Genomic DNA, 25,534 nt, shown 5'->3' on the forward strand with positions numbered 1-25,534 from the left:
TATATTCTACCATTTCCAATCACTAGAATGAACATCTCTTATTTTATATAAAAATCAGAAACAGGCAAACACAATGAAGTTCTCCCTAAAATTTCTTACGTTGGAATGCTACCTCTTGATAGAACAGTGCTTTTGGGGAACCCTAACAAAATCCCAAGCAAAATACTATTTCAAAGGAGTCAAATTTGTAAGTGGTTCAAAAAATATAGCCAGTATGTATACAAGACTTATATTTTCATAACATTCTGCTTTTCAGACTACCAATATTTGGAATTAGAAGAATTTCAGAACAGCGTGAGGCACTAGACTGTCAATTTATCTCCTGGTAAAACCAAACACTTTAAAAGAAGGAAAAAAAGTACAGAATAAAGGGATGAGCATCCTGCCTTTTGCAGGAGCTCCTCATGGCAAACCTTCAACTTAAACTCCACATCAGAAAAAGAGTGTGTGCACTATAAATAATTTTACAATTTTTTACAATTTTACATTAGGAAGTAGTTTTAAAGGCACCAATAATTAAGGCTTGCTCTCTCAGTTATATAATACTTGACAGTATACAAGGTGTCAGCAGTATTCATATTAAAATTACCACTGGCAAAACAAGAAGCAGGCTGGTTTCTAATAACAGTGCCTCACCTTCATGTTCAGCTTGCTTAACACTTTTGCTCTAGAGAAAATTCCAAATGGGATTTTATTGATGCGGTTGTGCTCCATGTTGAGAGCATAGATGGTAGAAAATTGTGAGGGACCACCGACTGGATATGACTGGAAACAGTTTCTTGCCAGAGTCAGACTTGTCAGGTTGAGAAGACTGGATAAGAGACTCTGAGGAAGAGAGAAGGAATTGCATATGTTTAAACACAGGTTCACATTAAGTCTTAACCTGAAACCTTTTGATGTTCATTCTTGTAATTCTTGCATGAAACTCAGATTTGAACAGCCTGCCCAGAACCTTAGTATGCCAGTTTATAGGTATTTTGTTGTTTCTTGTTTAGCTATGTTCATTAATGTTTCTACCTTCCTATACACCATCAGACCAATCCAAAATGCCAAAGAAACATCCACATGAACCGAGGATTTCACATTTACTTCACTACTGAAGGAGAGTTTCAAGTGCAGTCGGCCCAGACAGCAGTGTTGGGGGTTGTTGTTTTTTTATAAAAAGCATTTGCTGGTAGTGCATTTATATATGCATTACTGCAAATGCAGATTCACATGAGTTTAAAAAGACAAGCCTATCATTTTAAAACATACTTATTACTTCAATAACTTATTTCCCCAAGGTAATGGGTGGAAACACTGAGCAACAAGAAAGCCCAGAGGTAGCTTTGCATAATGAGGTAATGTCTGGATAGCTCAGCCAATTATAATACTCAGTTGCATTGTTACGAGATCAGCCAATGGGAAAGGAGGAGTGCCGCAATGTGTGGTTCAAATGGGCTTTTAGAAACTATGTTCATGTTCACCTTACTGCCTATTATGGCATTTTTACAGCAGAACACATTTTAATGTTTATCTGTTTTTCAATACACTTAAAAAGAACATCAGCACCTATATATGAGCTATGATCTCACTTAATAGCCCCAGTTTGTTTTTCACAGAAATAATTAGATCCAGAAAGTATACTCTAGTTAGAGGACTTCAAAGTAGGGTAAAGCAGTTTTCATTAATCTAGCCAATTAAATGAACCAACTTAAAAATTTCTGATCAACTTGAAAAGGTCACCAAAATTCATGCAATTTATTTTTAAGAAATACATATTTTTTTAATATCAGAACTTTTAAAAACTCTGGGGGCACTACTATCTCAGCAGAAACATGCTATCATTCTCACCCTCAGGTTCTGTTCAATAACCACAGTGTTGCAGAAACACAAATTAGTGTACTATACATATAACAGACCACATTTTTAAAGCTGCTGTTTACCTTCTGTCCTGACTCCAGCTGGATGCTATCCTGAGCTTCCCAATGCTTCCCAGCTGCTTAGCAAAGTCTATTATTTCGTCACAACAAAGGAGCTGGGAAGACTTATCAGAGCAAATGCCCTTAGAAACTTAAAAAAACTTTAAGGTACATTGATCAGCCACCTTTCTCTTTCCCCATCTACTTACCTATTTCATTGCAGTTCTAAATATTTTACTCCGAAATAAAATAGAGTTTATAGAGTTCTTCCTTTCATCTAAAGTTACTGCATCATCTAACATACAATCTTACTTTACTAGCTTTGCGCCTGGTCGAAGAAGGAAGAAGGGAACCTTTCGGGCCCTCGGAGAAGGTTAAGGTGGATCATGTGCTTTATATCAACAAAAGCAACAAGTCAAGGGCTGCAATAAGGAAGAATAAGACGGAGGATAAATAAGGATAAATATTGTCAGTCTAAGGTGCCACTGGACTTTCATTTTGTTTTGGTAGGATACAATCCAATTGGGTTTCTTGGTTTTGTGGGTAGGATGGTGCTTAGAAGTATTGTTTCATACGTGCATACGTTTCATACGTGCATACGTGCATTATTCAACATAAACTCAAAAAATAGCTGACTAATGGTACCTCAAACTGAGTGGCAGCTTAAAGTCTGGTAACAGAAGTCACCAACTAAAGCCCATTTGACATTAATCAGTTATGGCACTCATCTGCAACCTTAATATTATTTATTAGTTGCAATTCGAAGGCCACATAAACTCAAATACAATTAGAGGTATTTCTACCAATATGATGGCTGTGGGGTTCAGGCATTCCCTGCTTCGTCCTTGGTGTTGATCAATGCCAGGTCCATCAATGAGAAGACCACGATGCTCCGAGATTATCTTGGGACTCAACAAATGGACCTGGCTTGTATCACCGAACCTGGGTGCGTGATGGCAAGACGATTGCCTTGGGTGAAGTGTTGCCTCCAGGTTTTGCATGTGTCCACCAATCATGAACTCAGGGCCGGGTCAGCGGCATGGAATGTTCATCCAGGATTCGATCTCTTTTAGGGCTATCCCTGTCCCAAGGATCACCGGTATTGAGTGTGCTGGCCTAGAATGGGTGGCCCCAGAGAGGTTGGCTGTCTTCCTGGTGTACCGGTCGCCTAGTACACCGGGGACGGCCTGTCACGGCTGCTGGAGGTGGTGGTTGACTGGGCATTGCACTTCTCTGGACTTATTGTCATGGGTGATTTCAACATCCATGTCGATGCCGCCTCATGTTTAGCAGCTATGGATCTAGTGCAGGGGAGGGAACCTGCGGCTCTCCAGATGTTCAGGAACTACAATTCCCATCAGCCCCTACCAGCATGGCCAATTGGCCATGCTGACAGAGGCTGATGGGAATTGTAGTTCCTGAACATCTGGAGAGCCTCAGGTTCCCTACCCCTGATCTAGTGTCATCCATGGTGACACTAGCCCTCTCCTTGATAAATTCTGGCCCCACTCCTGAGGCTGGTCACACTTTGGATCTGGTCTTTGGGTCAGGAGTTAACACTGTTGCATCCTCTGTTGACAGAGTGCCATGGTCCGACCATCATGCCCTGAAAGTTCGGGTGAACTTGCCATGCCAACCCTGTCTAGGTGACGGGATTATTTATGCCCGCCCATGGAGACTTATGGATCCTGTTGGATTTCTGAATGCTCTGCGGGATCCTGAACCTGCTGGCACCCTAGATGAGCAGGTGGAGAACTGGAACTCCAGGCTCTCCAATGCCATCGAGGTGATTACTCCCAGGCATCCTCTGCGCCCTTGTTCTCGGCTGGCCCCCTGGTATACCAAGGAGCTGCGACGAATTAAACAGGAGCTCAGACGTCTAGAGTTGAGTGTGAAGGAAGTTTTGTGACGAGGCTGCGTGTACATCTTATAGGACATTTATGAAAGCCTATGAGATGGCGACGAAGAGGGCGAAGAGGGATTATTTCTCATCCTTTCTCGCGTCCGCTAGCTCCCACCCAGCACAACTGTTTCGTATTATTTGATCATTTTCCTCATTAACCAATGGTTAATTCTTCCACTGCTACAGGTCTCTAGTTGAAACAAAGCTACAGGTCTCTAGTTGGCTTTCTCTGGGTTTCTCCTGGGATTACCTCCAAATGCTATGTGCGTCTGAAATCTATTTTCAACTGAAAAGACAGCTTTTAGATCAAGAGTTGCAATCCTTGCAGGACAAAGCTAAAAGCAATTGCTCCCCCCCTCCATTATAACATTAATTAAAAAATTAATCATATGGCGAATTATTTGATCCAACTTTCAGACCCTAACCAGAGGTGGGTATTTACCAGGCACGTTGTAATTCTTTCCCCTCTTCAACATTACGAGGGAGGTTCACTAAGATTGCCCACAAGAGCGGAAATATCCCCACTGTATTTCTGAGATTCAAATTATGGAACATATTCTGCTTTGTTGTCCTAAATATGAGGATAGGTCCATCCTTTTTTCTTTGCTTCCTGTAAAGTTCAATAAATATTCACTAGCTGGGAAGGTTATATGTTTATTAAATAATTCTTCCCTTTTTATTGTAACCTCTGTAGCAAAAAAAAATTCCTTGATATATGGGAATAATTTATTTTGGTTTGCCAATGTTTTCATTTTGTTTTTCCTTGTTTCCTTCCTTTTCATCTTAATGCCTAATAAAGGTTTGTTGTTGTAAAACTTGAGGATGTGATAATGGAGAAGTTGACTCTCTTTGCCTCCCTCACTGCCACCTGATAGGCCCAAAAATGGGCTCTAACCAGTACTTGGTCAGACCCACAGCAGGATTTTCAACCACCTGCACTCTAGCCATCGCCCCTGTTTTATTACCCGCAAATCCCCATTAAACCAAGGGGCTGAGCAGGCTCTACAGGCTGGGCAGGGACGCTTGGGAGCGATTGTGTCGATGGCCCTCTTGATTTCACCAATCCACAGTAAAACCAGGGCCTCAACAGCAGCACCAGACATGTCTCCTGGAAACTCCCCCAGAGCTCTCAGAAATCCATCAGACTCCATTATTCTCCAGAGGCGGGCCACTGTAATAGGGCCCTGACTCCTGCAGTGGGAAGGAGAAGTCAGCAGTCCAAACTTCACCAGGTAATGATCTATCCATGACAATGGGCAAGTAACCAGCCCTCCAATCAATGGATCAACACCCACTCCCCATTGCAAACACCAGATCAAGAGTATGCCCTGCTACATGGGTTGGTCCTGACACAAATTGAGATAGCCCCATGGCTGCCATGGTGGCTATGAGGTCCTGAGCTCGTCTATCAGAGACATCCTCTGTGCAATAGCTGAAGTCTGCTGGACAGAGGGGGAGCGGTACACCAGCAACAATCCCAACTTATCTATCTGGCTAAATACCAAATACAAACTCTCAACTCTGGACACAGGAGAGAGGGGCGCCTGGTGAATGTGTATGACTCCTTGTGGCTACCCTACCACCCCACCCCTAGTCTGGGCTGGTGCTGCACCTAATAGCCTGGGGGGGCAATGCTGGGTCAGTTCTAGCCTCCCCAGCATGCCCGCCCAGGTCTCTGTTATACAAGCCAGGTCAGCCCCCTCAGCCAGAATCAAATCCTGGATTAGGGCTGTCTTATTCAGGGCCGACCTAGCATTCAAAAGCATGATGTATTTGCACTCCCAGATGGCTTAACGCTACTTAGGCAGGCCAGGAGGGTAAACAGGGAGGTAAGTGGGTTTGACCTCTCAAATGGCATAAATGGTACTTAGGCAGGCTGGGAGGGTAAGAGCATCAATTTGAGCCCACGCCACTTCCTGTGGCTGTTTTGTACTCCTCCCCACCCCCCACCCCACCCCATTGGCCTGCCCATGCTCTTAAGTCTTCAGAATCCACACAGCTGGTACTAGATATTGACTTTATGAGATAAAAAGGTAGCAATCGCATATAAATCTGTTCTGTGTGTGATGAAGGGCCTATACCTTTATCCAAAACTCCCCTCGCAGCAGAACACTGAAGCATTTTCTTTCTTTTTTTCAGTCTACACAACAGAACTGTAAAAGATGCAAAGATGCTGGCATAATAAATTCTTATTCTTTAACACACGCTTTCATTAAAAAATGCTGTGTAAGGATGATGGAGTCCTTTATTCTGAAGTCTACAACACAGCTTTTGGCATTGCTTACTGTGCATGAAGCTCTTGGTATTTTGAAAAACTTGTTCAAAGCCATCATAACAGTGAACCAAACTGATATGATCCTAAGAACATTTTCCTGGAGTAAGTAACATTAAACAAAACTGAGTAAGATTCTGAGAAGACCTGCTAACAACTGCTGTCTACATTTCTTGACTATTTTTGTGATTTTGCCTACATTACAAAAAACAAAAAATGAACAATCTGATTTGTTCTACAACCCTAACCCTAATGTATTACTTATTAAATGTCTTATCCTGTAGATTATATTGATTTACTAGGGGTGTAATCCGTCTAAGTGAGAAAGGAAGATTACAATACTTGGTTTCTTTTCCTTAGAGGAGATTGATTTAAAAAAATCAATCTCCTCTAAGGAAAAGAAACCAAGTATCACCATTTATAAATACTTAGACAGATACTCCTCCCCAATTTTAAGATCTAATATTTATCAACCATTGCATCATGAGTTTGACAATGTTTTACAATTCTGTAGTTTTCTTTGAGAATATTTCCTTTTTTTGCTGCCAAGGAGACATGCTTTAAAAGGATTACCCTACTATACTGACAGAAGTGACTCCTTTCAGCAACAATGATGACTTAAATGTAGAGCAGCACTTGTGGAAAATGCAATCTATATATATAAAAATCAAACCGTGAGTTTGTTCCTGATGGTCTAGCACAGGAACTGCTGGGCCAATTCCTCTGAAAATTTCCAGCCACTGCAGTCAGCCAGGCGAGAGTGTTTTTAGATGTTCAAATACCTGAAACTTTACACCTGGCTCAGGTAAAACACCTTTTTCCTGGTGCTCCATGGTGAAGGACATGAAGCTGCCTGTGTGTAACTGTCACCCTTAGAATGTTCGCTCAGATGGCCAGATATGAGCAGTAAAAACAGTACATAGGTAATAACTCAAGTGGAAGTGAAACACATACACACGTTGCCGTGTGAGACGTCAGGTGGGGTTCCCCCCCTCACCCGCAGGTACCTTTCATTCTCTGTGCCTCACCCACTACTACCACACATCACACATACTCTCATACACATTCCGCTCATCCTCACATTCCTCACTCTGCCCTCCCTCGCATCAACCACCGCTTAACTACTTCCTCACCCATATTCCACACCCATATTGAACAAGATTGAATGTAAAAGACAGCTGGAGGGATGGAGGGGGAGGCATGCAAGGGAAGAGAAGTGAGGGAGGGGAGAGAGGGAGGGGTGGCATGCAAGGGAGGGGAGGGAGGGGGCCCAGCATCTGGATATGACCCACCCACCCTAGCAGAGGGAGAGGGGAGGGAGGGAGGGGTGTTTTTATATATTAACAGTTTTTACATATTAACAGTTCAGAGTGGAAGCCAACTTATCTTATGATAAAGCAATCAGTTTTCCAGTCAGTTTAATTTGTATATGTAATGACACTTCAGTAACTTTTTTAAATGTTCTTGTGAAAGGTGATTTAGCTTTGTTCTTAAAAGCTTCCAGGCATCTTTCTTCCTTCAAGCACTATTCATTTGTTCCTGTTCAATCACTGCTAACTGTAATAATTCTTATCCACAGTACCTAGTATGGCAGATTTTAGTGCATTCCCATTTCCAGATAATTTTTCTTCATTAAGAAAAAGAAGTTTGGATTTATACTCCACTTTTCTCTCCTGCGAGGCATCACAAAGGGGTTTACAAACTCCTTCCCTTCCTCTCCTCACAACAGACATCTTGTGCTGTAGGTGGGAATGAGAGAGTTCTGAGAGAACTGTGACTAGCCCAAGAGCACCCAGCAGGTTTTATGAGAAGGAGTGGGGAAACAAATCAAGTTTCCCACTTATGAGGAAGAATGGGAATCAAACCAAGTTCTCCAGATTAGAGTTCACCACTCTGAACTACTACACCATGCTGGGTTCTACTTTCAGCAGTCAATGTTAATCACATAAAACTAAACAGAAAATAATGAAAATGTTTGTTGTATACAACAAGTTAGATTATTGATAGTAACTCTGCAAAACTGCAACATGTACCCTTTTTAAAGTTTGATATCATGAATGTTGAAGTCCTAATCTACTTTCCAGAGGATCATTCAACTTTCATGTATCATTTTTGAAAAATAGAACTAGAGAAAAGTCTTCGCATTTTTGCAACTTTTCAGTTTGCATGCTAACTACCCACATGCTGAAAAGTTTAAAGTGTCACCATTCCAAAACTCTAAACTACTTCACACAATGTCAGGCTCATTCCGCACAGCATATAACAAGTTGCAATCATTATAAATGAACTTGATTTCAATCTTGATAAATGGGAAACAAATTCATTTATAACGATTGCAACTCGTTGTAAATATCCTGTGCGGAATGAGCTTCATACTGTATACAAATGCAAGAAGAAGGAGCTGTCTTACAATCAAATACAAATTACGGTTAGGTTTAACAATGTTTTTAGTGCATGCAACATTGGGGGAGGGGGTCATCTTGCATTCAAGATCATCTACTTTTCAAATAAATATGGTAATACCCATTCAACCTTAAACTGACCCAAAACTGGACAATCTCTTATCAAAGACATTTACTAAACAAGAGAAAAATTATTGAAATTGAGAACTGTTCTTAAGAAAATACCTAATACTAAGGATTAAAATGTGTGCTCACTGAAGCAATAACAATGATGTCAACCTCAGAAAGATCTCTCATAAGCACAAAGTTCAGATTAGCACAAAGCTCAAGGTTTTGACTGACATACAATTCAACAATAATGCACTGTGATAATTTTCACTTTCAGAGTATTACCAAAAAGGTATGTTTTGCCATGGAGAGCTCTTAAGTGGTTAAGTGGCAGTGGTTCCCAACCTTTTTTGGTATGGTGATGAACAAGTCCAAATTTACTTCATACGATAATCAATTTGGGGGTGACCCAAGTTCTTTGGTGCTCTGGGCAAACCATGACCTCAGTACCCATCTATTCCAGTGTTCCATTTTCTACAGATTTTTTGAGAAACTGACAAACTCACACAAGGAGTTCAGCTGCCCCCTTCCCCCACTATGAAACCCAAGCAAGTAGGAGTTTATCTCCTCCTCCCCCTCCTCTTCCTCTACCAGCTGGGCTAGAGCCAAAGTTTGATGAGGTGTGCTGGGAGGGGGGTGGAGTCTGGGTTGAGGAGATATGTGAACATGGCAGCTGGCAGTAAAGAAGTTAACAGCAAAGCGCTTAGTGCAGTACACCTTCCCACAGCAGACAGAGGGCAGTGAGGCACTGCAGAAGGCTGGGCAAGAGGTTGGGCTACTAAAAAAACAGCACTCAAACACCTTCTTCCATCTTCCTCTGGTCTTTCCATGGCATGCTGCTCAGCTCCCACCCATTCTCCAACTTTCTCCTCCCCTTCTTTCAGCTACTACTATGAAGTTAGTAGTTTCCAGATGGCTTTTCCCCTTCATTATCAACACAAAGAAAGAAGGGGGAAGGAAATGAGAACGTAAGCTGTTGGTAAAGAGCAAAGAAAGAGAAAGATGCAAAGGGCAGGAGCAACCATAAGAAAGGACTTGCCTGGGAGCCAAATCTTGGTTCCAACACACTGGTTGCGAAATATATCTTAGTGTACCTTGTTTACAATAGAATGCCTCACCTCTGGTAAAGTAGAAATATTGTTGTTCTCCAAATTCAGCTCATCAAGTTTGCTGCACTGTGCTAGAGACCTGGGTATTGCTGAAAGCCGGTTATACCTCAGACCAAGACTTTTCAGACTGGACAGATTTCCTAAAATAAATTTTTAAAAAGCCAAAATGATTAAGAGATACTCGTAATAGAAGCCAGAATAAATACACTGCATATCTACAGACGCTAACTAGGTTTGATATTTTAAGAATTAATCCCTTTGACTTTTAGGTTTCACTGTTTTAGAAAGAACAGCTAATTTCACAAGAATATCTAAAAATAATTTCAACAGCAGTATTTTTCTGAGGATTTCATAAGTTCAAGAACAAACACTGATTAATATATCAATATATCCATAGTTTAGCTATCTTTTATTTGGGTAGAATTATTATTCCTATCACTGACTTCCAAGGTCACCCAGCAAGTTTCCATGACAGAGTGAGGATTCAAACATGCATTTCCTAGATCCGCTACCACATGCTGGCTACTTCTAATGTCGGCATTAGAACAGAAGTGAGCAGGAAGGCATTTTCTCTGCCCTTAGAGGCATGCTTACACATACTATAAAGCTAAGAGACAATAATAACCAATTTCCAAGCTAAATTTCTATAATTAACTCTGGAACATTTATACAGGTACAGATGTCATCAGTTCAACAGCACAAATAGTACAAACAACAAATTTGAGGTTATCAGTGTATTTTCCCCTGGAAAGGTACAAAATTGGATGAAACAAGCTCCATTTCCAGAAATGCATCTGTCAACATCACCCCACTAAAAAGAGACTATGGAAACATCAGTGTGCATCATATCAGGCAATGTGCCGGGAGTTTTATTAGTTCACATGGCATCACTACATATACGGTTTGACTGGGGGGGATGTCTCAGAACCACTTCAAAAGTGCAAGCCCTATTATGATACGTCACTCATGGAGGCTGATGATCTAGATCAGTGGTGGCGAACCTATGCCAGAGGTGGCACTCAGAGCCCTCTCTGTGGGCACGCGCACACAGAGTTCATCATGTGGGTGGGCAGAAAATCACACACACGCACACCCTTACACACACATCTAGGCTGGCTTGGGTCACTGGACATGATGCCCCGCGGCGAGCAGGGAGGACTCAGCTGGCGGGCCTGGGTGCCTGTGCTCCGGGTGATTGCTGCCCAAGGGGGGGGGCATAGGCAGAAGAGGCGAGATGCTAGAGAGGCACAGAGCCGTGCGCACGGGACTTACTGGAGGCTAGAGCAGGCTGGACCCTGCTCGAGTAGGTGAGGTGGAGGCAGAGGGGTGGGGTGGAGGCTTTGGAGCAGTGCAGGGCAGAGTGGGGGGGGGAAAGGACTAAAACCTCAGTATTCAGTTTAAATTGCCATGTTGGCACTTTGCGATAAATAAGTGGGTTTTGGGTTGCAATTTGGGCACGATCACAAAAAGGTTCACCATCACTGATCTAGATGGATTCCTAGTAGCCATAAGGGCATGGTTGGTGCATTTGTTGACATCCTAGCTTTTCACTGGAATTTAGAGATGATTCACATGCCTCTCTTACATCTTGTGTACTTGACTTTAATCACCAATATAGTGAAAACATAGGAGCAACTAAGTGGATGATAGGAACATGAGTGGAAGAAAACGTAACCAAGAACGAATGAGAATGCATCTTCCTGCATGGTGATGATGGCAGCAAAGCATCAGTAGCTCTCATCACATTTGGTCACTGCAAAGCCATTTAGGATACCTGTTACATCTTGCCCTAGGTATATAAACTTGGAATATTCAGTAGCTTACTGTATCTTGTCTGGAAAACATCTCACAGGTAAAACTGTTATTTGCCATAAATCAGACACCATTTCTCATAAGATGCTGATAAGCTGCTTGGAAGTGTACAATCAATAAGTGTACAATACAATAAGCTGCCTGGAAGCAGTACAATATTACTGCTCAACATTTATCCCACTAAATTAACAAGAGGTGAATATTTCCTTGAAGGAGAGAGCATTATTGCTACCAGTCTTGAAGAAATATCACCATCAATTCAAACAATTTAAACAATTGCCAACTGAAAGCAAGTATTCCACTTTCAGATACATGTAGCATGCTGATTGAACTCAACTCCCCTTTTCTTTTTCATTAGAATCAGCGGAGTTACTGGACATTCTGAACAAATGGCTGGAGTCCACAATGGATTGGCCAAGGTCAATCCAGATAAGATGGTGGTAAAATGTGGCTGAAAACGAAGCCCAACAAGGAATGAGAAAATAGTCTTGGATGAGGGTTGTATGCTACAAGATCTATGTCTGCAGATGAGAAGTGTATTCTTGTATGTGGCACAAAGCACATTCAGTCAATTATTATTGGTATGCTAGCTACAGTCTTGAAAGTCATGAGCCAATCAAGTTCATCAACACTCCAATTACATGAATGCAATGAGCTCTATTTAGGGCTGCTCTTGAAGACAGTTCAGAAGCTACAATTAATACAAAATGATGCAGAAAGATGGCTTGCCAGTACAAACTACGCATAGTGTATATCACCAGTTCATAATCTACATCAGTTGCTGATTTGCTTCTGGACACAACTCAAAGTGTTGATTTTATCAGCCTAGGGCCACAGTATTTAAAAGACCACTTTTTGCTTATATAAGTTTGCTTGGCAGTTAAGATTTGTAGTTCTAGCACTGCTATGTCTATTCTCTCCCCACCTTCTCAGGTAATATGAGTGAACACTTCCCTACAGAAGCAATGCAGAGATTCCTCAGTTGTGGCACCAACTATGCACTTTTGTGCCTCATCAATTTGCTTCCAGCCTTTTAAGTTTTAGGCACTAGTCAACACTTATTTTCTTCAAGGCTGTTTGTTGATGTGTAATTTCTTTTCTAAACTGACCAAGCTGACTGATTTTCATGTCCACCCCATCTGTATCCACATCAGTTCTCTCTTGTAATTATTATTATAGCTGTGTGAAGGAGTTTGAAATCATGTTTAAGTGACATTAATTATTAATGAGGAATCGTTTACCTTGTTATCTTTTGCTTTAATATTTCTTTGGAGAAATACCAATAGTGCTGAGAGGAGTGATATTGTTTTAAACATACAGAACCAGATTGTGGTCAATGAATATAAGGCTTCCATGTACTTGTGCAAATACAGAGGCTGAGTTCAGTGAAACAATTATAATAATAATTCATTCACATACCAATCTAAGAAATACCTAGACAGAAAAAGAAAGCCTACCAATGTATTTTGTGTCGAAAAATATTTTTAGTTTTTAATCATAAAAGTTAGTTAATACTTTTCTTCATCATATTTAATGTTGAGAAGATCCCATTTGAAGGTACAGTCTTTCAACCTTACCCCCTGCTACACAGATCACAGCTGAACTAACAGACTCTGTTGCCTTCATGAATTGCAAGAAACATACCTAGTGCGATGCAAAGGTCAATATCATTTTAGAGGAACAATAAGATCGGTGCAGTGGTTCTATTCCTCCTTTTAGAAAGTTATGTTAAATTCAAAATGTATTTTTAATTTTATTCTTAACATTTAATTAAGGAACAGTTTGGGATCATCATATAAAAGGGATATGAGAAAAATGTGGTTTCCTTTTGTGTGACAGTTAATAGTGTTATAGCTTTCAAAGCCATTTTTCTTCAACCAAGATCATTAATTCTGTAGAAAAAAGAAAGCCTGTCTGGGTTCTGGATTATTTAAACTGGTTCCACCCAAAAATTATCTTACTAAAAGTTCAATAAAGCAGAAAGCAATTAAGGTAATGTGTACCATTTCTTGACAATAAATGGCAGCAACTGCTTTTTAAGAAGTGCTCAGATTCTAAGATCATTTATTGATATACATATACCACAAAATAGTTTATGGGGTTTATGGGCAATTTACAAATACGTAACCACAACTATTAAAATATCCATAGAATAAAGACACATTAAATGCCATTATGTGTATTTTAGCACAGGATTTAGTTTTTTAGCTGATATGTAACCACAATCCCCATACTTTTTCAGAGTTCTCCTACTAAAGCAGAACACACTGTGGCAATTAATTTAGAAAACTTTAAATTTATTTATTACTACTACACATTTTATAGCATATAGTCTGTAGCAAAGAAAGCCAGACAATGGCAATAAATGTCTATTTTTATGTCCCTTGTGGGGCAGGGAGTACATGATTGCCTTATATGCCACACTTTGTGGCAAAACCCCCCAATAACCCTGGTGTGCGTGCGTAAGTTTCGGTGAAGAGCCAGATGGCACCCACAACCACCAAGGAAGTAGAAGAGTTTGTGGCCCACTTATGATTGTGTTCTGTTGCCTAAAATGTTATTGGAACACTACAAATACTGACATTTCCCACTGGGTGAGCAGCTCTTACAAGCCATGTGCACAATCACTTTCGAATTTATATGATCATTTGCAGATCTGAATAACTGAAGGAGTTAATTACAAGCCATATAAAAGTTCATGAGTATTACAAACAGGCTGCAACATGATCATTCAAAGAAGCTCCATGTTAACTATCACTGTTCTACAGTTTAACACAGTACTGGGAAAAAAGATCATAAAAAGAGTTTTAAAAATTACTCAGGCTAAGAAATACATACTTAAATACTGAAAGCCTGACTTCTAATTCCAGGACTTGTACTCATCTTTGTTGTACTGCCCAGTCCTAAACTAACTCTGTACACAAGATAGCCTGTAAAGTTAAGGAATCATGTCGCTGCTTGTTTAATGTTGAACCAAAGCACTGTGGCTAGAATATAGTCCGTGTTATTCAATGGTTTTTTTTATGTAGCATGCACATGTCTATTTCAGCATTCTCTCACACCAAGGAATAATGGTATGGGGGAAGCAAGTCTGCTTTAGAGAAATATATTCATAGAGAAATCAAATCTATTCATAGAGGGCAGGCCAATCAACAGCAACTGGCTCTCTCAATCTCCATATACAGAATATAGCAATATATTTCTAATTAGATTACAGCATAAATGACAGAGGCTCACTATGGCCTTCCCTTTCTGTTTATGAACTTGAGAAGCATCAACTAGGTCACTGCTAAAAAAATTGGAGGGTCTACTAGTCTACTATTCTTTTATTCTTTTTATTATTTTATTATTATTTTTATTATTATTTTTATTATTATTATTATTATAGATTTCACAGCTGCCAGATCTTTAGCTGGTTGTTGGCCTAAATTACAAATTAGAAAGCCCTCTACCCACAGAAGCCCTAGGGAAGGAAGTTCTTACTTGCATCGGCATGAGTATTCGGGTAAGGCGGATCCCAGCCAGGGCTTTCGCCTTCTAGGAATTTAACGACCAATGTCTTGATTTTGTCCAATTTGAGAGATGTTTTCAAGTGCTTTACCCTAGTGTTTTCTTGGGAGTACCAGCCTAAAGCACGTGCCGATGATATCACCGGGACCGCAACCTCAGCTGGTTTGTGCCATAGACGCTGAAGCTCGATTTTCAAATTGCGATATCTAGTGACCTTCTCGTGTTCTTTTTCAATGATCCTGCTGTCACCGGGGACTGCTATGTCAATGATGCTCACTTTCTTGTCCTCGATCATGGTGATGTCTGGTGTATTGTGTTTCAACACTTTGTCCGTTTGGATTCGAAAGTCCCACAGGATCTTGACCTTCTCATTTTCCATTACTTTCTCTGGACAATGTTCCCACCAGTTCTTAGCTGTTCTTATGTTGTAATTCTTGCATAAATTCCAGTGGATCATCTTGGCCACTGAGTTGTGTCTGTTTGTACTCAGTCTGGGCAATCTTTTTGCAGCAGCTGAGGACATGATCTACAGTTTCATCAGCTTCTTTGCACAATCTGCATTTTGCATCATCTGAGGATTTTATTATTATTATTATTATTATTATTATTATTATTATTATTATTATTATTATTATTATTATTATTATTACGTTTGTGTACCGCCCTCCCCCGAAGGGCTCAGGGCGGTGAACACAGAGTATACAGTCAGAGCATAAGTAAAATCAACAACCAGGAATAATTAAGTTATGGGTCTGTACTTATTAAAACTAAACCCCGTTAAAACACAGTGTTTTAATTACAAACACAATAGATGGCATCTCACATCCTAAACCCCTTAAGAGGGGGGGACGGCAGGGTCTACTGATGTTATGAAAAGGGGGGGCAATTACAAATCTATTTTACCGAGAGCTTATTAATACTGAATTCGGGGTTTGGAATTCTACCTTACTTTTCTCAAGAATTATTGTGCAAAACATGCTGATATGAAACATTTTCTGAAGATGAGGAGATAACAAACGTTAGAACATAGAACAATTTATTAAAATGTGTATCGGGGGGGGGCGTTGGGGTGGAAAGTGGTTAGACAGCTGCCATAGAAGCAAATCACAAATTGTATAGCATTTCCCCATTTGGCATCCGTGTGTACATCTATGTCTGTGGCCGTGCCATGTAGGTATGGCATATGTTCAGTCAATACACACGAGGGACGTTCTGCAATATTGAAAGATTACTCTTCTGAAAGAAGATTCAGCTCTCCACTGCTATGAAAATGGGTGTATTCGCCAAAAAAAATTCAACATCTATTCCCACAGACAAGATTCTTTTCTATGTCAACTCAGACATCAGTCCAGCTGACCAGTTTTTACTTCTGTAACATTTTCCTTTTGTCCCTTTCTTTAAGAAACCTAATTAATTACTTCTTTCCATATCCAGCCATGGCATTCATAAATTAATTCTTGTCTGGGGTGGCGGGGTGTGGGGGGAGAGATTACTGCATTTGATTTTGCAGGGGAAATCCTTCTTTTCAATCAAAATTTTATAATAGAATTATGATAATTTCTGAAGCGGTTCTTGTAGTCTTGCCCACAAGGCCCCAATGAAGAGACGAGACGCGGAGATTTCATCTGGTGGAGAGAGCCAGCTGCAGGAAGTGCGGGATCCCGGGTGGATCCCTGGCAAGCGTCTGCCCGCGCCGCCGCCCCTCCACACCTTTTATTAGGGTTTCAATGCGGGCGTGTAAGGGGGTCGGGCAGGTGGGAGAACGGGAGAATTAGGGAGGTCGGGAGAGCGGGAGATCATCATGTGATGCATGATCTCATCGGGCTGCTACATGCAGGAGGAAGCATCCGTGTCTGGGTCTAATCTTCTTCACCTGAGGGCAGAGCCCTTTTGCATCCCTTTGTATGGGGACACCTGGTGACCGCGAGTCAGGCAGTTCATGACCCGTGGACTCATGGGGAGCGGGGGTTGGGGAGCGTGGTAGCGCCCAGAAGGTCGTGAAGTCGGCACCGGCATGCCCTACAAGCAGCTCCTTCTCTACGTAATTGAATACTGAGACTCATGCGCTGGCTCACTCCCTACATCTCCCCGCTTATATTTTAGGAAGGAAGTCGAATCAGTTAGGAAGAACCCAATTTAGGGGGATGCTTGCCTCTCCCAGAACTTTGGCCCCAGTTGGCTGAGTTGTTTGTGCAGCATGAGGACCTTGGTTATGCGGCGTAGAGGGGGGGGAAAGTCAAAAGGTTTCTTACAAATGTTGCAAGCTAGAAAAAAGCAGATACACATTGAACAAGACAAGACCCGACAACAAGGCATACAATCAAACAAATGAAGAATTGGCCTGTACAATAGGTACTTCCTAACCATCCCCCCAGCAGCCAGCTTTCTCCAAAGGGCTGACCACTCAGTGAGGTAAAACATCATATTTCAGATTAGATACAACATCCTTGTAACTCACGCGACTTTCATATGAATCCAAAATGAGAATTATCAGAGGTCCATTAAAACACATATTATGTACATTCTCACAACCTTGGTGATGCAGTAATAACAAGTAATCAATAGCGGCACGATTATCTAAAGTCGCTGGATTAAAGAGTTCTCTGTTGCCTCGGAGTGCCAGAGCATCCGTGAGCGGTGGAGGTGGAACTTAATGGACTTCGCAAGGGAACACAGGCCAGCCGCCAAATAGTCTTAGTGCCGTTATAGGTGGCGGTAGTCCCTGGGACTCCCCACCATAGGGAGGTCGGTGAGGGAGACGTACTCGGCTTTGGAGAAGGGCAACTCGCATCGTCAAACCGAGCAGGAGAAGTGGGTCGAGGGGAAAGAGCGAGCGGCGACAGCCGCTTTTGGGCTCCTCGGGCGGAGTTTCCTGGGGCAGGAGCTTGATGGGTAAGGCATGGCTAAGGCAACAGCAAGAGTCCCGGGCAGGGAGAGGCGACGAGGGATGTAGTTGAAAGGTTTCCTTTCCCCATGCAAGTCCAGTAGAACCCAGCCCTTGGGGAGGGAGGATGTTCCCCAGCATATATGGGGGGAATGTCCTCAACATGTGTGTGCAGATTCCAGTTGGCCGAGCCGGTGGCTGGGCTCGGGCCAGCTTCTCAACCTGTCCCCACATCAGCAATGCGGGCGGAAGTGTTTGGACTTCAGGGTGGGCTGGCGACGCCATGTTCGGGTGATGAGAGAGAGAGCGCCGGCGGGGAGAGGTTTGGACAATTTTGGTCCCCTTGAAGCCGAGAGCGCTCATGGAGTACCGGATCAGACGCAGGGCGCTCATTAGCGAAAGGAGGCTCAAGCCGGACTCTTCCAGGAAATCTCCAGGAGCTTTGCAGACAGGGGATGTAGAGCAGTGAGCTTAGCAAGCTCTCCCACTCCAAGATACTGGCCCAGGCAGAAAGGATGAGATCGTTGGCTTAGCGGCAGCCGAACCGCCTCCCAGATGTTTGGACTTGGTTGATCTCCAAAAGGGGCAGCTGAGCATCCCACCCGGCAAGAGGCAGCAGAGCAGGCAGATGATGGTGACTGCGGAGTTTGGCCGGTGATGATCGCAAAGATGGCAGAAGCTTGCAAGAGACCCTCGGGTGTCTCGGCAGCCTTGATGCTGTTTACCCAGCAGCTCTCGAAGCCTTGCCGGTCGTTGCCTTGACGCCTCCCCCAAGTCATTCCTGGGTCCCTCAAAGCCGCTTCTGGCGCTGGCGGCGGTCTCCACGTTGGGGGGCCGCTGGACCCCGGATCTTCCAGAGAAATTCAGCCTCCATCTCCGGGATAGGGTTGGTTTCCCTTCTGGTGCCATTCCATGCTCACGGTTGGCTGGACATGGCGAAGCTGGGAGTCCACTGGGGACCCTGTAGGGAGAGAGTGGGATTGAAGCATACCCCCTTTCCCCCAGGTTATGAGGGGGCCGGGCCCCACCAAGCTTGGTCTTGGCTCAGGTGGGAGTGGGCCTGGAGGAACAGGTTTGGATTGCTCAGCAATTTCAATTTCCAATTCTTGCACCCAGGAGGCAGGCCATGCTGGAGGCCCTCAGCCTACTCCTCTTTCTTTAATTTGTTTTTGGACATGAGCCGGGGTAGCGCCAAGGGCAGAGGCGCAATTCTATGTGGAGTTGGCTTCAAAAGGAAAGCGATCATAAGAATCTGCGCCGGAGGCGATGAAGTCCCGAGCCCCGAGAGAGAGGGGGGGTGAGTGGACTCGTCAGCGGTTAATTGTGGGTATGCATAATCTAATTTGCAGGACAAAAGGGACTTTGGTGGAGTGCGCTCAGAGAAGGGAGGGATGCTGTCAGAATAGCAAAACAATCACACACTTGGGAGTTGGTCTCTCGTGGACAAAGGACCGTGGGGAGGTTCCACCCTCGGGGCAAAATATACTTACCGCGGATCGCAAGAGGGGTTGAGGCAGACATGCCTGCATCAGAATTTGGGGTCGAATTCGAGTATCTTGGGGAAATGCTGCCCGCCGAAATCCCCACTCCTATAAGGGGCGGTTTCGCTAAGCACCTGGCCTTGGACATGGTGGTATTGGTAGAGCTGCCAGGTGCCGAATAAGACGCCATGCACCGGGCTTAATTACAACCCCAACAGGTTGCCAGGAGTATCGCGGCAAATGGCGGCGGCCTCCCCTTTAACTTGGGGCCTGTCCTGGCAAATTTGCTGCGGCATTTTCCAGGATGGGCTCCAGATTTTAATCCAGGGAGGAGCCAGTCAGCCAATGGTGGCCCTCCCGCACTTCTTGCTGAGTCGAAAAAATAGAAGACAAAGAGAGAGAAAGAGGGTGTCTCCAGAGCGGGGGCTCTGGGGTGGAGGATAGAAAACACAGTCAGAGCTGGGGGTAGGATCTCAATGAGGCCCTCGCTGCTATCTGTTCTTCTTCTGGGTAGCGGCCATGGTGGGAGTGATTTATCCATCCCAGACTAGGGAGTCGCCTTGAACCCTGACTCATGAGATCCACTTCCCACAAGTTAACATGAATGTCTAAAACGATGGGGCTGACGGTGATCTGTCGCTCAAGCCCTGGACTGCTAGACCGTGAGCTGGCGGGTGCTCGTCTCGCCTCGTCTGCTTCCCCCCCACCACCCCCATAGATGGCGGGCAAGCCTCGTTTGGCCCAACTGATCAGCCCACTCAGGCTGCTCTGAGTGACGGTTAAGTCGTACGCCGGGTGTCCACAAGTCCCTTGAATGGACACACCTTCTACCAAAGTGAGCGGTTCCAGGTTACGGGCATGAGCTACCGATTAAGGCGTTCACCGCCGCCACAGTGGTGCCGGTTGTGCCCTCGATGGCGCATCTGGGCTTGTGGCCTTTATTGAATCGGCAGCAGAGCAGCATTAGCGGTGGAGCAGGAGGATCAGCTGCAGCGCAGCTGGTTCCGCTGGGCCCAACTTCCTGCCCAGTGATGTTTGTCCACACACTCAGGCAATGTGAACGGCTCATTGGTGTGTGGGAGTCCGATGACTCCGGGGACGACAAACCAGTCCCTGCTTCAGCTGGCGGAGGCTTTAAGCGGTAAGATTAACCCGAAAAACGGCCTCTGGGGGGATGGGATGCAGCTGTACTTGGGTCGGAGCAACGAGGATCTCATGGAGGGAACTTGAGAGAAAGAAAGTTGGGGTACAGGAGAGAGAGATACTGCTGGGAGGCTGATGGTTTTGGAGTTCGGGACCTTGGTTCTCGGGGCTGGTTTAGTATTCTCCCTCCTTGGTCCTGGGCTGGGAGAGGCCCCGGGTAAGAGTTTCCCCGGATGGGCATTTCCCGCTTCTCCAGTGAAAGCCCTCCTCCCGACATCGGGAGACATTTGGTCCGGGCCTTTCCTAGGGGCCTTCCGATACTCCCAGGGGAGGTGAACCCCCCCCCTCCGTCCGGGATCATTGTAAGCCCCCCCACCGGGCCGACCTACAGTCCCTCCTCGAGGAAGTGTCCCCGCTTGCCACAGTTGAAGCACTCGATCTTGGGGCTGCACCCCGGGTGAGTAGAGAGTGCTGCGGCTAGGAGAGCTAGCCCTGGATGGGCGTGAAGATCCGATATCCTGGCAACCGCCTTAAGCATGCATCGGCCCTACCTTAGTTCAGGGTTCTTCCCTTAAGCCTCGCGATCGCCTCTGGGCGGCACTCAGCGGAGAGGCGTTCTCTTTGGCGCAGGGCGCATGAAAAGCTTCCATGTTGGGCTGTGTCGTTGTCAACTTGTCTCTGCAGGGCCTCCTGGAGCCTGTTCAGGAATTCAGCGTAAGGCATATCCTGGAGGCTTCTGCCAACGTTGGAAAAGCTCTGGGTTGGCTTTCGTCCGCAGCGTGGCACTCTTACAAACGCCTTTGTAGGCGCAGTCAGAGGCAACCTTAAGGGTATTCTCCGGCAGGACGAGATCTGCGCTACCGGGAAGGGCTGCCTTCGTTAAGCTATAGAGCTGCGCCGCAGCATAGCAGCACCGCCAGAGGGCTGCCCCTCTGCTTATGCATTGGTTGGCAGTATTCGCTTCCCAAACAACATATTGCGCAGGGTTCAAGAGCATGTGAAAAGTGGCATTTTCCAGTCCTCCGGAACCATTACGTGGATTCGCGATGACTGCTTCCAGCATGCCTCTCACATAGGCTGGTGATCCCCATCGTCCTCCGTATTGCCTTTGGCGGAGCTTCCAGTGAGAACGCGAGTAGCCTATGGGGCGATACTCAACGCACTTCGCTAGACGACGCCGGCCCTCCCCTTAATGGGTCAGTGTAGTGGGCTGGCAGGACGGCGTAGGAGATCAGGCATCGGCCTTCGTCAGGGTTTCCTTCCTCTGCAGATCGTGGGTAATATCGCTTCTGCTAGGAGTTTCTCTTTGAAACCGCACCATTACGCGGCATTGACGGAGGTGCGGTGGCTTCAGAAACGGGAGGGGGAAGCGCCGGAGCAGAAGGCGGAGCAGAAGGAGGAGGCGGCAGGGTCACGAGAGCACGAAAGTGGGAGGAGTTTGAACGGGAGAAGGACAGGTAGCGCCCTGCTTAGTGGATAGAGAAAGTTCCGGCTTGAAATTGTAGGTGAAAGATCAAAAGCGAGGGAGATCCATGACAAAGCACACCATGGACCTGCAGGCTGATGGTATGAAGCGACAACACTGTTCCACGCCTAGTAGCAGTGACATCGGGCGCTACGAGGCTCTCTGTGCAGAGTGCGCGACATGTTTTCCTTAAAGTCCTTAAGATTGAATGTCCTCTTCTGGGTACCGTGGACATTGCCTATCAATCTCAACCAATTCGCTGCGAGCTCCTCTCTCTTTACGGAGACCCTGTCACGCTTTGCTAGCGCTTTCAGCCGCTAACGTGCTTGTCAAAGTCGCGTGCTTTATTAACAAGCTTCCATGCTTACCGGTGGTTCGGCTTCAGATGAGAGAGTGTCCTAGGAACGCCAATCCCTGATGCTACCGCATCCAGCGGATGGTCAGTACCGAGGGGGTGGGTCTCCGATGCGCCGATCCAGCCGGACGATCGGGTACCGCGGGAAGCTCCTTTCCCAGGCTGCACACGGTAAGGCACGGGCGCGGAGGTTCGAGGATTCCCCGGTTTCGCACCAGCTTGTAGTCTCTGCCCACGCAGGCCCCAATGGGCCGAAGAGACGCAAGTATCGCCGGAGATTTCATCTGGTGGAGTAGAGCCAGCTGCAGGAAGTGCGGGATCCCGGCGGATCCTGGCAACTCTGCCAGTAAGGCCAGCTCTCACACCTTTTTTTTTTTGTATTAGGGTTTCAATGGGGGCGTGTAAGGGGGTCGGGCAGGCGAGAGAACGGGAGGCCGGGAGAGCGGGAGAGCGGGAGATCATCATGTGATGCATGATCTCATCGGGCTGCTACGTGCAGGAGGAAGCATCCATGTCTGGGCCTAATCTTCACCTGAGGGCAGGAGCCTTTGTGTCCCTTTGTGTGGGACACCTGGTGACCGCGAGTCAGGCAGTTCATGACCCGTGACTCATGGGGAGCGGGGTGGGGGAGCGTGTGCGCCTGGAAGGCCGTAGCCGGCACCAGCATGCCTGGCGCTCCTTCTACGGTTCTGCTGGGCTCGCGGGCTCACCCCTACAGGTTTGGTGTACGAAGTAAAAAGAAGTACTTAACTCCCCCCTTCCCACAAACTGATAATTTAGAACTTATTCATGTATTCTGTGGCTGTTTGTGGGATGGAAGTAATAAAGGACAACGAAAGAAAGAATGTTTAAAAGTAATGAAGAAAATGTTGAGCCACAAATCAGGCCTCATAAGATGGAAGGACAAGAAGAGAGACTTGCCATTTGTTTGTGTTTTACTGAATGTGAGCAAATAAATCTGAGCAGTTGTTTGCATAGAAGAATCCAAAATGTGTATTTTTAAAGGAGCCATCAACATTGCTGTCTTCTGTTCTGTGCCATCTTAGACAGAGTAAAAAGAGTAAAAAGAGCATTAGGCACATGCCATGAATGGTCCTTCTCCTCTGAGCCTAGAAGGACATCTTGGTGATTCCCACCACTTAGCCAGGAAGGTAGGTGTGGAGAAATGGCTTCCCTCCTCCCTTTTCTTTCCTCCCTCCCTCTCGAACCAGGCACCCTAGGACTCAGATTGGAGGGCAGAAAATGCAGTGTGCCTGGCAACACCGGTAGAGGGCGCCAAAAGGGGTGGTTTTATAAAAAGCAGGCAGAAACCTGTGAGGGGGATCTTTGGCTCTCTGGCTGCTGTTCTTGGTTCTTAAGAGAGAAGGGCTCTGGAGGCAGCGGCCATGTTTCCAGGCCATGTGCTCAACCTAGAGATGTGAGCTCTCCGTGAGTGGTAACTGGTTAAGCCAGGGGTCGGGAACCTTTTCCCCTCAAAGAGCCATTTGGCTCACCACCAAATTTGGCTCACCACCAAAGAGCCATTTGGCTCACCCCCACCCCCCCACCTCCACTACGCTTCGCCCACTCGCCGCTTCCTCGCCGATTTGCTTTGCTCGCCGCCTCCTCCTGCTCGCTTCACACCCCCCCCGCTGGTTGGAGATGTGCCCGCCTTCTGCTTCCTGCAGGGCGCGGGCGAAGAGGGGCCCGGGCGGCTCAGCCTGCCCGGCCGCCATTGGAGAGAGCTCGGGCCTTAAGCAGCAGCGGGCAGGTGCAGGAGCCAAAGCCCCTTCGCGTGGTTGGAGATGTGCTCCGGCCTCTGCTTCCTGCGCAGGGCAGGCGGTAAGAGGGGCCGGCTGCTCCGCTTCATGGGAGCCCGCTGAACAGCGGCGGAAGAGCCGCATGCGGCTCACGAGCTGCGGGTTCCCGACCCCTGGGTTAAGCTGAGGACCTATCCTGCTTTTGAACATCTAGTAGGCAGGGTATGTGTTAGAGAAAGAGAAAGGGGATTTGCGGTTTGTCTCCTTTTTATTTGTTTTTCCTTGCGTTGTCTTTGCCGGACCTATCCTGCTTTTGAACATCTAGTAGGCAGGGTATGTGTTAGAGAAAGGGAAAGGGGATTTGCGGTTTGTCTCCTTTTTATTTGTTTTTCCTTGCGTTGTCTTTGCCGGACCTAAAAAATGCCTGAGGCGGGGAGCAGAACAAGACTGACACGAAGTCAACCCATACAGGGAACAAAGAGTTTTTCTCTCATGCTACACCCAGTGAGAAAGTATTTTCCTTCCCAAAATTTCTCAAGATAAGAAAGGCAGAATAGGCTAAGCCTACTGCCAACAGACAAGTGCCTGTGTTCCTTAAAAAATCATATGCAATGCCAGTGTACACTAAGGATCCCTTACAAGTTCTTATAATAGATGCCTCCACAGCAGCACTTCAGTCTTCTGGCCTAATGCCAGAAGACGGGGAAGGCAACATCAAGGATAGAATTGATTGCAGGGAGGACCAGTTATCAAGGAAGACTCACAAGGCTATTGCCATGCCAATCAAAGCATCTGCTACGGCATCCATAGTTTCAAGAGGTGCCATACAGTGGGTTAGAAAGTTCATTCAGCTGTTGTATGACTCCAACAGACACCTACGTGAAAGGGCTTCCTCAAGGCAGCCTCCTTTTCAGCAGATGCTACTTTAGATGTCATCACTTTAGATGCCTTTCCCCCAGTAGTGCCATAAGGATGTGAATACTAGAAACTGAATTGTTTTGCAGTTTCATCTTCAAGAATATTTTCTACATGATAATGAATCAGCAGGCAGTGTAAATGAAAAACTAAATTATTTATTTTAAAGATTTTTACCCTGATTTTTACCCTGATATGTATGGCCCCCAAGGCTTACAAAATTAATCTTATTTCTCCCCTTCCCCCTGGAATTATTTTGCCTAGCTCCAACTTATAATATACATAGTGTGCAAAATCTGAATAGTTTCTTGTTCAATCTGAAGCACATTTTCCAGCTTCCTTCACAGTGCCATTCTTTCCCATTTCAAAGCAAAAAAACCCTTACAAACACTGATTTGATACAAACCATCCAGAAACCACAGCTTAGCAACTCCAGAGCCTGTATCCCTAAGCATACTAATAATAGGCCCCCTAAGAGCAGCATAGGCTCTGTTTATATTGAGATCTAGGACTTTAAACTGTTCACAAATCTGTC

General features: G+C 45.2%; 1 protein-coding gene across 2 annotated transcripts in view; it reads right to left on the reverse strand.

Moving 5' to 3' along the window:
- SHOC2 (SHOC2 leucine rich repeat scaffold protein) overlaps nt 1-25,534 on the reverse strand; it is a 78,548-nt gene that overhangs the window by 10,183 nt on the left and 42,831 nt on the right. For both annotated transcript variants that reach the window (XM_048505442.1, XM_048505441.1), the window contains exons 4-5: nt 9,705-9,835; nt 637-825 (exon numbers count right to left, since the gene is read on the reverse strand). In XM_048505442.1, coding sequence (XP_048361399.1) covers nt 637-825; nt 9,705-9,835 — 320 coding nt within the window. The remainder of the gene's footprint in view (nt 1-636; nt 826-9,704; nt 9,836-25,534) is intronic.

The sequence above is a fragment of the Sphaerodactylus townsendi genome, linkage group LG08 (genome assembly GCF_021028975.2).
Source record: "Sphaerodactylus townsendi isolate TG3544 linkage group LG08, MPM_Stown_v2.3, whole genome shotgun sequence".
NCBI lineage: Eukaryota > Metazoa > Chordata > Lepidosauria > Squamata > Sphaerodactylidae > Sphaerodactylus > Sphaerodactylus townsendi.